Below are 15,445 nucleotides of genomic sequence, written 5' to 3' on the forward strand. Positions count from 1 at the left end.
AATTATGGTAGGGCACAAAAGTAGACTGTTTCTCCTCTGAAATATGAAATGATCAGGTTTTCTTCTATTATATACAGATAAAAATCATTAAAGGAAAATCAAAGAGATTAATAAATATGGAGAAAAAAAAAAAGGGGGGGGGGGGGGGGGGGGGGGAGAGAGAAATCACTTTAGGAGAAAAAAAAAAAAAATGAAAAAAAAAATTCAAAGGGTCAACAAATTAGATGACATTAGATCTAGGAAGCACAAAATGTTTATTTTTGGGGGTTTTACAGAAAATAAATAAAAACAAATTGAAATGGAAAGGACACACAATGCAGTGCAATCAAAAATCATTTACAACCCAACCAACAATCCTCCAGTGAAAGTTTAAAAAAAAAAGTATGTAAACAAATATCATACCAAATATAAAAGGCAATAAAATAATAATAATAATAATAATAATAATAATAATAATAATAATAATAATAATAATAATAATAATAATAATAATAATAATAATAATTTTTTTTAAAGCATATCCAAATTCCATCAAAAAAAATCTCATTAAACCCAATAAAAAACAACACTCCGCTGAATTCCTGGTTGTAATAGAGGACAATTTCAAAAGGGAATCAACCTCTTCTTATAAACATTTTCTTCAATTTTCAACAGCGAATTAACTATGAAGCATAAAGAGTGTCATGCAAGTTTTTTAAAAAGTCATAGAGACAGTCAGATTCTATATCAGAATCGTCATAACTGTCCAAAGTATTTTGATTGTGATTTTGTGATAGGTTTTAATATTTAAAAAATGTAACAACTAAAACTAATATCACACGCTATGTTTCTTGCTCAAAGACAAAAAACAAAAAAACCCAAAAAAAAAAACAAGATGCTAACAGAGGTGTTTCAACTCCAGTCCTGCCCCTGAGTGGAAATGCAATTTTGTTTCTTTAAATTTTTTTTTTTTTTTAAATGCAATTTATTCTTTATTCACTTAGCCATATCACCCCTGTAAATCTGCAACAAGCTAAAATACAAGATTATTTAACTTTCCTATGAAATATCACTTGATAATGATTTAAGATTTAGAATCGATATCCATTTTTTTTCGGGGGGGGGGGGGGGGGGGGGGGGGGGGGAATAGGTAGGAGTAAAAATACCACTTTTTAATCACTTTTCTAAACATTTTTGTTAAAAATCCAAATCTGGAAGAAATAGAAAATCCGAAAAGAAACCTGATTAAATATGAATAAGGGGCTGGTCTGAAACGGGTGTCCTCATGTGTAGATCAGACACAGTGTCCTACATGTGTAGATCAGACACGGTGTCCTACATGTGTAGATCAGACACGGTGTCCTACATGTGTAGATCAGACACGGTGTCCTACATGTGTAGATCAGACACGGTGTCCTACATGTGTAGAAACTAACGGTGTCCTACATGTGTAGAAACACACGGTGTCCTACATGTGTAGATCACACACGGTGTCCTACATGTGTAGATCAGACACGGTGTCCTACATGTGTAGATCAGACACGGTGTCCTACATGTGTAGATCAGACATGGTGTCCTACATGTGTAAATCAGACACGATGTCCTACATGTGTAGATCAGACATGGTGTCCTACATGTGTAGATCACACACGGTGTCCTACATGTGTAGATCAGACACTGTGTCCTACATGTGTAAATCAGACATGGTGTCCTAAATGTGTAAATCAGACACGGTGTCCTACATGTGTAGATCAGACATGGTGTCCTACATGTGTAGATCAGACATGGTGTCCTACATGTGTAGATCAGACACGGTGTCCTACATGTGTAGATCAGACACGATGTCCTACATGTGTAGATCAGACATGGTGTCCTACATGTGTAGATCAGACACAGTGTCCTACGTGTGTAGATCAGACACTAGATCAGACACGATGTCCTACATGTGTAGATCAGATATACATCACGACAAAAGCCTGATGTAGTCAATAGGTTCAAATACGTCAAATATTTCGATAAACAAACTGACCATGGCCAAAATATTACAAAAACGCAGCAAGATTTGATTTATTGATTTTGAAATATGTAAGTAAAAATATAAATAACTTAAAAATTATTACAGCATAAAGCTATAGAACTTTGAAACAGGACACACAAATTACTAAATTACTACAGCTTTGCAAGAACCTACATTTGTCCGAGAACTTTTGAGAAATGAAAATTGCATACAATACATGGAATTATTTAAGGCAGCAAGGCTCGTTCTAAAAAATAAAAAGCTTGAGGCTTCATGATAATGCAATAATGATGGTAAATCATAATAATAACAATAAAAACAAAAATAATAATAATAATAATAATAATAATAATAATATAATAATAATAATAATAATAATAATATAATAATAATAATAATAATAATAATAATAAATAATAATAATAATAATAATAAAAATAATAATAATAATAATAATGCAGCTGATGATGACATCATAAGCAATCCATCCGTCCATCTACCATACACTCATTAATTTCAGAAAAATTCGACAAAATCATAAAAGAAGATAAAATCATGAGGTCATACAAACTCCCAAAATCAGTCGCCGACGTCGGCATCCCTGTCACCCATGAGGAAGAGGATGTGGAAAGCGATGGCTAGGAAAGCGGTACCCAGTAGATCACCAATGGCTGTCAAGTAGGGAATGGCCACATTGTCGGGGTCGGAGCCGCCCACCCAAATCATGGGAACCATCCAAGTTGCTATATAAATCAGGAGGACTACCTAAAATAAAAACAATTAACCCATTACCGGTAAGATTCGATTTTATTCGTACCTAGAAATATATATTACCATTTCACAACAATTTCCAAAGGTAATGCTGTTATTGATCTAATGGTGAAAAATGTTACAGAGGTTATGCCAGAAATTATAGCCTGAAAGAAACGTCTTGGTCATATATCAATTTACTTTGATAATCCGAAATTGGAAGGAAAAAATTAAGTAGCAAGAAAAAAGAAGTTAGCCAAAAGTGGCCCTAAAAATTTGATTTTTAAAATGTGTATATAGTACTGATTTCATCAGTACACAAAATGAATGCTTTCCTTTTTAGAAACAAACCCTTTAAACAGCATTACAACAGGGAACAAATGTGTGATGTAAAAAAAACTTGTTCCCATCTCATTGCAAGTGTAAAACCACTCTTCTGGAGGACTGGATACATACCTTGTGTAATTGATCTTCTACTGTCAGAGTGATGGTATCTAATTTTCTAGTCAAAATATATGATCAATCATCCTCCCTCTGTTATGTCCTGTAATCTTAAGTTATCTGCCAAAACATCCCGTTACTAAAATAGTTATGTCACATTATGATTAAAAATGCAGCCGAGTCCTTATAAGTCCTCCTAAGGCTGGTTACATACACACTTCTGGTTACATACACACTTCTGGTCAGATACACACTTCCAAGGAACTGGAAAAGTAGAAAGTTTGACGTCACAATCTCTATAAATTGAGCTTTTTATATCACAAAATATCCACTATATGTGCTCAAAGGGCTTTACAAGGGGTCCCTGACCAAAAGCAACACGCAACATGTAGAACGAGACATGACGTCTGTCAGGCGATACTACAATTTTTTAACTAACGGCCAGGCACTCATTAGAATGTGAATAAAGAGCTTTTTCCAAGGACTCAACTATGCGTCAAGTGAGGCTCGAACTCTGGGCCTTCCGATACGAAAGCGAGTGTCAAACCACTTGACCATATAGCTGCTCTCTGCCCTACTCTCACCAATGAAATGAATAAAGCAACGAGACAGTTGACTTACCTGTAACAAAGAGGCCGTGAGATAAACAGCGTTGAATAGCAAGCTGAGAGAGGTGTGGCCTGCATTCATGTAGGAGATGGTGTAGATGAAGATGAGGTGGCCGGGAATGGTCAGGAAAGTCAAGACACGGGCTGCCCTAGAGTGAACACCTGGGAAAGAAATTGAAATTTTGAGGTGTAATCTCTTGAGCACATCATCAAATATCCATTAAATATGCTCAAAGTACTTTACAACAGTTCCCTAGCCATAGGAAAACATGGAACATGTAGGACGATACATGACGCCTGTTAGGGGATATAGTTATTTGATCTGACAACACTGTTAAAGCCAGGTGCTCAATATACACCTAAGTGCAGTCAGAGAATGTGAGAAAAGAGCCTTTTTCAAGGACTCAACCATGCATCACTCAGAGTGGAACTCGAACCCAGGATCTAAAAGCGAGTGTCATACCAAGAGAGCACATAGTGGTCTTGTAGTGCGGCTATGTGGTCTTGTTGTATGACACTCACTTTCCCATTTCCCATTTGTCACCAAAACACCATGAACCAAACACTAAAGACAAAGGAGAGATGAGAGGATGGCGTTGCATGTGACACGCAGCTTAATATATGGAACTCAACATTTCATTTGTCCAATATTAGTTCTTCTTCTTCTTCTTCTTCTTCTTCTTCTTCTTCTTCTTCTTCTTCTTCTTCTTCTTCTTCTTCTTCTTCTTCTTCTTCTTCCTCACAGTCAAACTTGAAAAACAATTAGCAATTAATCAAGTATAGATCTGCTAAACTGTTCATTCTTTGAGTAAAAATGATAGACATTAATTTTAAAAAGTTGGAAACAATCATTTACATGGAACAAATAAGTCAATGGGCTGAAAACAACCAGAAATAGAAAAGTAAAATAAAAATGAACAAATAGTCAAAAACATTTTTTTTTGAAAGCATAAATCTACACACCTATTTTAGAGCAGAAATAATGGAAAGCAACGTGACTTACTTGAGCCAAAAAAGACCTTGACTGGATTGAGAAAGCCCTTCAACTTGGGGTCTCGTATTCTGTTTCCTGGCTTCCCTTTTAAATGTAACGTTGTACTGATGCGACTGGCATGAACAGCGACAAGATTCCCCCCCACCCCTGAATGGCAAAAACACAAAACAAATGTGTCAGTGCATTACATAATCAGTCCGAAGGTAAACATTTTAGATTTGCATTTTTTTTTTTCATTTTCTGAAAGAATATGCTCACCAGACCATTCTAATCTTTATTTGAAGTAAATCGGGATTAAGCTTTGATATTTCCTGAAAATATACAAGGGTTGATTTAATCATTTATGACAAGAAACTCATTTGTGATAAAAATTGACCTTCTAACTAAACTTGGCGAAATCTCAGTTCAAACCTTTTCACCATCCGGCTGATTTTTTCATTTACTGTAACAAATTTAAAAGTAAATGGATATTGACTAAAACTTTCACAATAATTCTAAATCCGAATCTGAATGAATGTAACTCAAAATCGACTCAATTCTGAGTATTTGTGTTCGAGGGTGGAGAGAGAGCTGTTGAATGTGGCAGCCATGGCTGGTGTTTTGATAATCCTCGCTTGAAGGTGTCGAAATCTGTTGTGTTTTCACATGTTTCGGGAAGAATGTTCCAGTTTTTGATGGTGTGGGGTCAAATGTCAAATGAATACTTGAAGATGTTTGAGTTGGCAGATTGGAGTTTTAAGCGTTTATGAGTGGGATTTTCTTTGAGAGCATTATTTAAGTTTTATAGGTATGTCTAGTTCTTCTGGGGAGAAGGCCGTCATTTTCTTTGTAATGTTAAACATAAGGGTTAAAGTTCATCCCCAAGCTATATTATGTCTGTTACACTGCTATGAGAACTGTACTGCCGTACTCTGGAAAAACACAAATTTAAAAATTTGTCCAGAAAACTCGTCCTTCAAATATCAATCGATTTAAATTACTCTCATCTTGGCAAAAACTCTCAAACCTGGGACTTCGCCGAAGTCCCGGCTTTGAGAGTTTTTGCCAAGATGAGGATCATGGTACGCCAGTGTTGTGATTACAGACAAATCTTGCAACGTGGCAATGGACAGCTTCAATTGATTTTATATCAGATTCTACGCATGGGTCCCAAACCGTACTGTAATTTTTTTCTTTTTTAAAACCCATTATTTTATCATCTTGCTCTATTATTATTCAACTGAATAACCAAAAAGAAAAAAAAAATTGAGCTTATATATTGCGCAATATCCAGCAAACATGCTCAAAGCACTTTACAATGGGACCCTAGCCAACAGCAACACTTAACATGTAGACAAGACTTGACGTCTGTTAGACGAAATAACATTTTTTTCTGACAGAGACGACCATGTTAACAGCCAGATACTCAATTTACACCTGAGTACAACGAGAGAATGTAAGTGAAGAGCATTTTCCAATGACTCAACAATGTGCCGCTCAGAGTGGGATTTGAACCCTGGACCTTCCAGACTGAAGACAAGTGTCATACCACAAGACCACATAGCCGTACCATGACAACAACTACTACTACAGCGTTAACAAATAACTAAATTCCACTCACCGTTAATAACTGGCTGGAAGACAGCAATCCCATGATAAAATGCTACAGCAAAGTCAAGTATCAAACCGCTTATGCTGAAATGATAAAAGAAAGAAATTTTTTTTTAAAACATCACATAAAATAATGATAATCGTGTAGAATTGTCATTGTGAAACATAGAGGGTAATCAAATGAGTTAACTATACAATGTTTGCTTTCGAGCTAATAGGTGAGAATATTGCAATGCTGGTCTCCAGTTTGCTTGTTTTTCCGAGTGCAAGACATTCCAGAGTTGTTTAAGTACCAGGAGGATGATGTTTAATTAACCCGATCAGAAATATAATCTGAAGCACGTTATACATTATAGATGTTTAAGGGCCTTTTCCCCCCAAAATAAGTGTTCCCAGCCATGTTTGAGGAAGACACAGAATATATTATCACGTTGTTTGGAAGGTTAAAAAGAAAGACCTGAGAACCAACTGGAACAGCAACTTCGTCTGACTATGAGATCAGAGAAGGACTGGAAAGCAAACGCATCTATGAAGTGAGGAATTCGCCAAACTCAAATGTCTTCCATACACTTTTATTCTCATAACCACTGTGGGAACCAGACAGGGTGTCAAAGATCCCATGAGTGAGCAATTGAGATACAGCACTTTTCTCTATAAGAAACAAAACAAGTGTGTCAACATACAAAGAAAGGAGTTAGATGTCCATCTCTGCATTAAAAGTTAAAAGACGGGCAGAAAATTATCATCCCGATAATTGCTAGAATTCAACAAAACTCAACTGTAGGACGAGTTTTCTGGCCACGTTTGTAAATGTGTCTTTCCAGAGTTGTTGTTAGTTTTGAAGGGTTTTATGGCGCTTGCAACACATTTAGGTCGTATCCGGGTCAGCAAAAATGAAGAAAATGGGATAGTAAAAAGTTCTAGAATTACAATTAAATCACCCAAGAATAAGGAAGACAAAGGGGAATTGGTTCAAATAGGAAACAAGTGTAGATTCCAGGAGCACAATATCAAAGTACCTAGTTTGAGATCACCTAAATGTCTCATCCTGACACAAGCACAGGATCCCACTAAGAAGGAATACACTCAAATTTTAACAAGATGTTTTCAAAAAGAATATATATTACTATCAATATATAACAGAGAGGTGATTTACAAGTACAAAAATTTCTTCTCCCAAAACAAACATGATAGATTTGACTGTTTCCCTCTCAGCCAAGGACTCTGGCAAAGACTAGGACCAAGTAATCCAATTCCAAGACAAAGACAGAAAGCAACCAGATAGAGGGGGATAGAAGACACAGCAAGTGTCCTGCCCACCATGGGAGGTCACAGACCCCGCCCCAGGTCTTTCCAGAGTACGACAGTGAACTGGTTAAGACTCAAGGGGAGACAACCCATCGATTGCCTTAGATATGGCTTAGATAATGGTTTGATACGAAGAGAAAGTGGATAGAGTGAGTAAAGTTTTAAAATGGATATGTATAAATTTGAAATTAGTCTTAAGGAAAATGTATCAAAAGATTATTTTTAAACATTAAAAGTAAATAAATAAATAAATAAAAATAAATGTAAAAATAAAGAAAAACAAAGCTCAATCATAATATATTACATCCTACCTTGAAATGACCATTGCACTAAGAACAGGTGTCCAGCCAGTATATATCACGTCATTTGTATATTTATTCCTCAAACAAATGACAACCCACAGGGGCAGCAGAATCAAGAAAAATGTGATAATCACAGGTGCTAACCAGTGCTGTTTACCTGATCGGTGGAAACGGGAACAAAAACAATGTATAATGACAATAACAATGATAACAACAACAAATTTGACAATAATAATAATAATAATAATAATAATAATAATAATAATAATAATAATAATACAGGGTGTCCAGGGAAATCCAACCTTAAAATGTCCTACCTAGAAGTGAAATTTCCCACCAGGTATTTTATACACACAATGTTCTATACGCTTAAAAAAGACAATCCTACTTAAAATAGGTCTTACCGCAACACAATCCATATTTTAAAGTAAGAGCAGAGGTGAAAATGACTGGTCACAAAAAAAGAGGAAATTTCTCAGAGCACAGATCATGACCCATCCATGGACTATAATCTATAATTTGAATTTCATAAACATTTGCAGTGCAGAGATGCAACCCAAAATGTGTCTTGCAGCAATTTTTGACGACATTTGGAGGAATTTCAAAAGTTTAAAAACTGATAGCAACATGTAAAATCTTATCTACTTAGAGAATGGTACTATGTGATTATACAATGTCAAAAGCCACCACCCACCCCCATTTTCACTTTTAAAAAATACTCATATGATTTGTTGGTAGGTCTGATGTGGTAGTAAGTTATGGTATTAGTGGTAAAGATGATAGTGTAGTGGTAGCTGTAAAGGTTGTAGTAGTGGTGATTGTGATGGTGGTAGGGATGATGATGTAGCAGTTGTTGCAAAGGTGGTGGTGGTGGTGGTAGGGACGATGATGATATGGTTGTTGTAGTTTGTTGTTAGGGATAGTGATGTGATGGTTGTTATAGCAGTGGCGATTGTAGTAGAGGTGACGTTGCTGGTAGGCAGAGTGATGTGGTGGTGGTTATAGTAGTGTAGGGGGTAGGGATGATGATGTAGTGGTGGTTGTAGTAATGGTGCTGGTGGTATAGATGATGATGTAGTAGTAGTTGTAGCAATGGTGGTGTGGTGGTGGTTGTAGTGGTGGTGGTAAGGATAATGATAATGTTGTTGCATTTGTAGTAGTGGTGATGGGGATGATGATGTGGTGATTGTTGCAGTGGTAGTGTGGTGTTGGTGATTGGGATGATGATGTGGTAGTGGGTGTAGTAGTAGTGGTGATAAGGATGATGATGTGGTGGTGGTTGGAGTAGTGGTGGTGGGTATGATGATGTGGTAAATGTTGTAGTGATGGTGATGGAGATGATGTTGTGGTGGTTGCATTAGTGAGTGGTGTTGGTGATAGGGATGATGATGTGGTAGTGTTTGTAGCAGTGATGACCATGTGGCGGCAGTTGTAGTAGTAAAATAATAATAATTTTGTGCACAGCAGTTGTCCTTTGCACATTTTTGATATCGCATTTTAAGCAAGAAATTTCTAATTTTTCTCATTTTAAAGGAAATTTCACCCTCAGTCCCATTATTTCCAACATTTCCGACCAAGTATGAAATTTCCGACCAATTTCCAACTTTCCGACTTCCCTGGACACCCTGTATAATAATAATAATAATAATAATAATAATATATAATAATAATAATAATAATAATAATTAATAATATAATATAATTTTTAAAAATAAATAATGATGATGATGATGAAAGAAGAAGGAAGAAGAAGAAGAAGAAGAAGAAGAAGAAGAAGAAGAAGAAGAAGAAGAAGAAGAAGAAGAAGAAGAAGAAGAAGAAGAAGAAGAAGAAGAAGAAGAAGAAGAAGAAGAAGAAGAAGAAGACCCTAGTTACCTATAGCCATCCACAGAAGATTTCCAACCCAGGAGAGCAATGTCAAGGTCACTAAATCTCCCAGACTGGCAGCGATGGGTGTCGCCACATTGTCAGGGTTGATGTTACAGTGGCGAGACACCAAGATGACCAGGACCATTATTGACCCTGAAATTTAAAGATCAAAACAGATAATATATGAACACTTTGTCTCGACTATATGATCATGTATTTATAAAAACTATGAAACTATTTGAGCAAAACTCAGAAGAATGAAACAGTTTAAATAAATACAGGGTGGCCAGCAACATATCTGACTGAAAAATCCTACCTGAAGTAGAAAAATCCAACCTGAAGTAGAAAAATCCTACCTGAAGTAGTAAAATCCTACCTGAAGTAGAAAAGTCCTACCTGAAGTAGAGAAATCCTACCAGAAGTAGAAAAATCCTACATGCAGTTGAAAAATCCTACCTGCAGTTGAAAAATCCCACCTGAAGTAGAAAAATCCTACCTGAAAGAAAAATCCTACCTGAAGTAGAAAAATCCTACCTGAAGTAGAAAAATCCTACCAAGGAATTTAACAGGGCTGCCAATTCAGGAGGCCTAACATTTACTGAACTTTTACACAACCACATAGACCGATCCATTTCTGGGTGATGAACTCCTAGAAAAAGACATTATGTATTGACTTTTTTCCGTTTAGCAGACGACTGGAAAATATACTGAGGGTTTTTAACAAACTGAATTCCGTAAATATACGGAAAACTGGCAACCTTGATTTAAGAACCAAATGTGGCATGGAGTCGTCTGCACTTGCACATCCATTTGGAAATCATCATTGAGAATTAACATTGTGTAGTAACATATAAAAGCCAGCCTTTTCAATTACTACTAATAATACTAACAAGTTTAAGATGACAGAGGCTAGTCCAAATGTTGCTAAATTATCCGGTTTAGTTCCAGCACTATTGAACCGTTATGAAATAACACTTTCCACAATGAGATCAAAACTTCAGAAAACAGACAAAATAAAGAAGGAATCCATCTGCCTTAACTTTGATAAGGACCAAGCACAAGCACAATTGTAAAATAAATGAAATAATTTAGAAATGGATAACAGCCAACCTGGTACATCACTTGATAGGGAGTTTTGGGATAAAGATTAGAGAGATTGGCTACAATGTAGGCGATTGCATATTTAATTTCTTTGATGTAATATAATGGTATTTAAGTACCAATAGTAGTTTTAGTTGTAAATTAAACTTATAAATACTTAAAAATTCCTAACCATTTACCTTGACAAGATAAACACACCTAAAAATGGAGTGTACTTATTTCTCTTGAACCTAAATCGATATAAAAGCTTGCTTGATTGAAAAAAAAAAAATTAGAATCAGATCAACATTTTTAATCACAAATTAATGAAGGGAAATAATCATTTTAATGATTAATATTTATAAGCATTTAATTTTCTAATTGAATACCTTCTTATCGTAGACAATATTTGTAACAAATAGTGAAAGCATGAATAATATCTGAAAACATTAAAAGTATATAAGGGTCAAATTTCTGACTTGTCTGACCTTGCTGTACACCTTGTCAATGATTGGCTCTTATATCGCACAATATCCACTTAATATGTTAAAAGCACTTTACAAGGGGTCTCAAGCCAATAGCAAATTAACATATAGGACAAGACACAACGTATTTAAGGTGCCATTATAACCTTTTTTTCTATTTTAGACAGAGACAACATCAGGAACTCCTTTTACACCCAAGAATAATGAAAGAAAGCCCGTTAAGAACATTTATTGAATTTACACAGCCTACAACCAGGCTTTGAATCAGCAACCCATAGGTGTGAAGTTGAGTGTCTTGTGGTGAGACAACAAAGCAATATAAAAAAAAACAGTGTTGCCTCTGTCTGAAAAAATTGTACTATCACCTAACAGGCATCATGTCCTGTCCTAAATTTTAAGTATTGCTGTTGGCCAGGGACCTCTTGTAAAGCGCTCTGAGCATGTTTAGTGGATAATGCGCTATATAAAAAGCTCAAATTTTTTAAATTTCTTACAGTACTTCGTTGTTGATACATACCTAGCACAAGGTAAATTTCTTACAGTGCTTCGTTGTTGATACATACCTGCACAAGGTAAATTTCTTACAGTGCTTCGTTGTTGATACATACCTAGCACAAGGTAAATTTCTTACAGTCTTTCATTATTGATACATACCTAGCACAAGGGAGGCTATGGACGCTGTAAACAGACTGCTGGCACACAACAAGAGGGCGTGGTTGATGTTAAACTCCCCGTTCTTAATCCAGCCCATGACCATTGCTGTCAGAGATGATAGGAATCCAACGGCAATGGCTTGAGCCTGATTTGAACAAACAAAGAGAAGGGTTTATAAATCAAATTAGTATATACTTACTTCCTGTCTCATAACAGGTCAACTGGAAATGGCTTTCCATTCTTCCCAGTCTTTTAAGTATAATACGGGTAAGACAAGGGGGGTGGGGGTGGGGTGGTTGTTTATTATTTCCCTAAAATAATGAGTCAAGTCCAGGCCCAATGAGTTTCATGTTCTCTGTTGCTTTGTAGTTCTTTCTCTCTCCACCTTCTTTTAAAAGCATTTATAGAGTGGTTTTTGTTTCTTTGAAGGTGGTGGGGGGGGGGGGGGGGGAATCAGATGCGATTTCAAAATTCTATTTTCAACAGACTGATTGAGGTATCTCTTTAAAATTTGTCTGTAAAAGACCTACAGGGGACAAATCCAGTGTAGCCGAATCGGGAGGCAAAAATTTACTGAACTTGAGTTCAAACACATCGACTGACAGTCTGACCTCTTTCTGAAAACTCAACTCCAGTAAAAAGACATTGCCTACTTGTTTTTTTTATTTTATGTTCAGCAGGTGATTGGAAAATATACTGAGGTTTTGTATAACCTAGTGAATTCCATAAATATACGAAAATTTGGCAGCCTTGCAAATCGATAAAAAAATTCCAAGATCATGATATGAAAAAAAATGGGTCTTAATGTGAGTTGAAATCAGCCTTCATTGTCTCACCTCATATGGGTCCAGGGTTGAAATTAAACGGGTAATTTTAGAAAAATAAAAAGATAAGAAAAGGAAGACATACAAATTTTTAGTGAAACCCATTGTTTAAAAATCTAACCCAAAAATCAATAAGAAGAAGAAATGTTTTCTTATTCTAATACTGGGGAATGCCTCTCTCCTAAGCTAAAAAAAAAAAAAAACAAAAGTAAAGAATGGAATGAAATGAAAATAAAAGAAAATAAAATATTTTATATTTTTTAAGTAACACATCAATCTGTCTGTTGAAAATAGAATTTTGAAATCGCATCTGATCCTTTGAACGAGAAAAAAAACCCCTCTATAAATGCTTTTAAAAGGAGGTGGGGAGATAAAGGACAACCAAGAAACAGAGAAAATGAAATAAAATAAAAACTAGTCTAATGATCACTTCTTCATTCCATTTCCATTTCTCCATCTTCATTGCTCTATGATAACAATAACCCTAAAACACCCCATAAAATAGCTTCCTTAATTCAATTAGCCCTCCCCCCCCTCCCCCCTACATTGGGTCAATGCGTCAGACACATTCCACTCCTCATAAGTCATATCTCATTGGGCCTGGACTTGAGTCATTGTTTTAGGAGAACCCCCCCCCCCCACACACACACACACACACAAACTCTGCCTCAAATAGAAGAAAAAACTAAAAACGATATTTATTAAAACCTTGAGCGATACATAAATACATAAATAGTCAGTTTCAAGGACTGGCAGACTATCACACATTATAAATAGCCTTCCCAAAAGTTACTAGCAATACCATGCTTCTTTTTTTTTTTTTACTGATTAAGGCTTTAGTTTAATCTTTAATCATTTTTTAAGATTAAAAAAGTTCAAATAAAACACTGTGTGTTGAACAAAACTTAATTAAGGTATTTTAAAAAGTGAAAGAAACGGAATGCATGATTTCTAAAAAATTATTGCCAAGCCCACGGGTCCTTAATGCCATCAAAAAACCAGAACAAGCTAAGTTTAACTTGGACGGGAACAAACCTGAATAAGAGACAAATTGCCTCCAACCATCTTAATCATCTCCTTCCGAGAATCCATGTTGCCCAGATTGGCCTGCGTGGAGAGTCTTGAGGCCAGAGTCATTTCCAGGTTTCCTTTCAGGCCGAGCAAGGCAGGGACGAGGATGAAGATCTCACCAACTTTTCGGAATACGTCCCAGTGCTGGGATAAAATTAAAATCAAAAAGAATGAATACACAATACAATATCATATATGCAGACCTGCGTATTACTACAAAAAATTGGTAGAATTACGACATTTTGGCCCCAACTTCAGAGGTTCATGAGCATCTCTAGGTCATTAAAACTTATTGAAAATGAACCGTTGGCAGTCCTCACTTCTTATCTTTCTATTTGAAATGTCCCAGCGATTCTAGTTTCTTTACTGCCTTTTCTCGGTTCTTTTGCCTATGTCGTTCGCCTAACCACCCATCCCACTTAATTAATCACGTTTTCTCTGTCGGTAAAAAGTGTAATATCAACTAACAGGCATCATGTCTCGTTCTACATGTTACGTGTTGCTGATGGTCAGGGACCCTCGGTAAAGCACTTTGAGCACTTGTAGTGGATAATGTGCTATATAAAGGCAAAAGCTTAATTTTTTTTTAAAATAATGATAATGCTATGCAGAGTGCCGGGGGGGGGGGGGGGGGGGGGGGGATGGCTCAGCGGTAGAGATCTTGCTTCACATGCAAAGGGATCCAGTTGACCCCTCTGTCCACCCAGCAGTGAATGGGTAGCTGAGTCTGTTAGATTTGGCGGAAAGCACTTTGCGATAGACGAGTGTCCTATCCAAAGGATAGAAAGCAATTGCTACTGTCAGTTTCACGCTATAGAAACCGAAATAAACTCCGGCTCCACAGGCCAATGGCTCTTTAGGACTACCTCTTTTTTTTTAACGCATAGTGGCTCACCTGTACAATATCCAACACCATGCCCGCTCCAACAGTTCCAAAGCCTGCGATGATGAAAGGGAGGGACACCTGGGAGATGATACTGAGGGATGACTCATCATTCCTGATGGACTGAATCAAATCGTTGACATTGATACCTCCAGTCTGAGGACAGAGAGAGACCAGACACGCTTGGGCAAGGAAGAAAGATGATGAAATGCCACGGCACTACCTTTCCATTCACAATCGCCAACTAACCCCAGACTGATTTATAACTATTATTGTTTACGATATCTTTGAACATAAGCAGTGAAAGTAATAGGGAATTCTGTCAACTTGGTATATTTGATGCACATTCAACAAACAATACCCCAAAAAATTAATAATAATAATAATATTTAATAATAATAATAATAATAATAATAATAATAATAATAATAATTTAATAATAATAATTATAATAATTAATTAATAATAATAATAATAATAATAATAATAATAATAATAATAATAATAATAATAATAATAATAATAATAATAATAATCATATTAACTGAAAAGGCTATTGTGACCAAGAGCAACTTTCAGTCATTTTATGA

The 15,445-nt window shown here is 35.9% G+C and overlaps 1 protein-coding gene across 4 annotated transcripts in view; it reads right to left on the bottom strand.

Annotated features, from left to right (window-relative positions):
• Positions 1-2,458: 2,458 nt before the first annotated feature.
• Positions 2,459-15,445, bottom strand: part of LOC144974714 (solute carrier family 41 member 1-like) — a 17,880-nt gene continuing 4,893 nt past the window's right edge. For 3 of the 4 annotated variants that reach the window (XM_078917884.1, XM_078917885.1, XM_078917886.1), the window contains exons 3-11: positions 14,868-15,011; positions 13,937-14,116; positions 12,078-12,222; positions 9,865-10,011; positions 7,999-8,146; positions 6,390-6,463; positions 4,799-4,936; positions 3,809-3,957; positions 2,459-2,761 (exon numbers count right to left, since the gene is read on the bottom strand). In XM_078917884.1, coding sequence (XP_078774010.1) covers positions 2,576-2,761; positions 3,809-3,957; positions 4,799-4,936; positions 6,390-6,463; positions 7,999-8,146; positions 9,865-10,011; positions 12,078-12,222; positions 13,937-14,116; positions 14,868-15,011 — 1,311 coding nt within the window. In that variant the 3' untranslated portion in view covers positions 2,459-2,575. The remainder of the gene's footprint in view (positions 2,762-3,808; positions 3,958-4,798; positions 4,937-6,389; positions 6,464-7,998; positions 8,147-9,864; positions 10,012-12,077; positions 12,223-13,936; positions 14,117-14,867; positions 15,012-15,445) is intronic. The other variant, XM_078917887.1, reaches the window with a different exon arrangement.

The sequence above is a fragment of the Berghia stephanieae genome, chromosome 6 (assembly GCF_034508935.2).
Source record: "Berghia stephanieae isolate SIO BIC M18660-M18661 chromosome 6, UCSD_Bste_1.3, whole genome shotgun sequence".
Taxonomy (NCBI): Eukaryota; Metazoa; Mollusca; class Gastropoda; order Nudibranchia; family Aeolidiidae; genus Berghia; species Berghia stephanieae.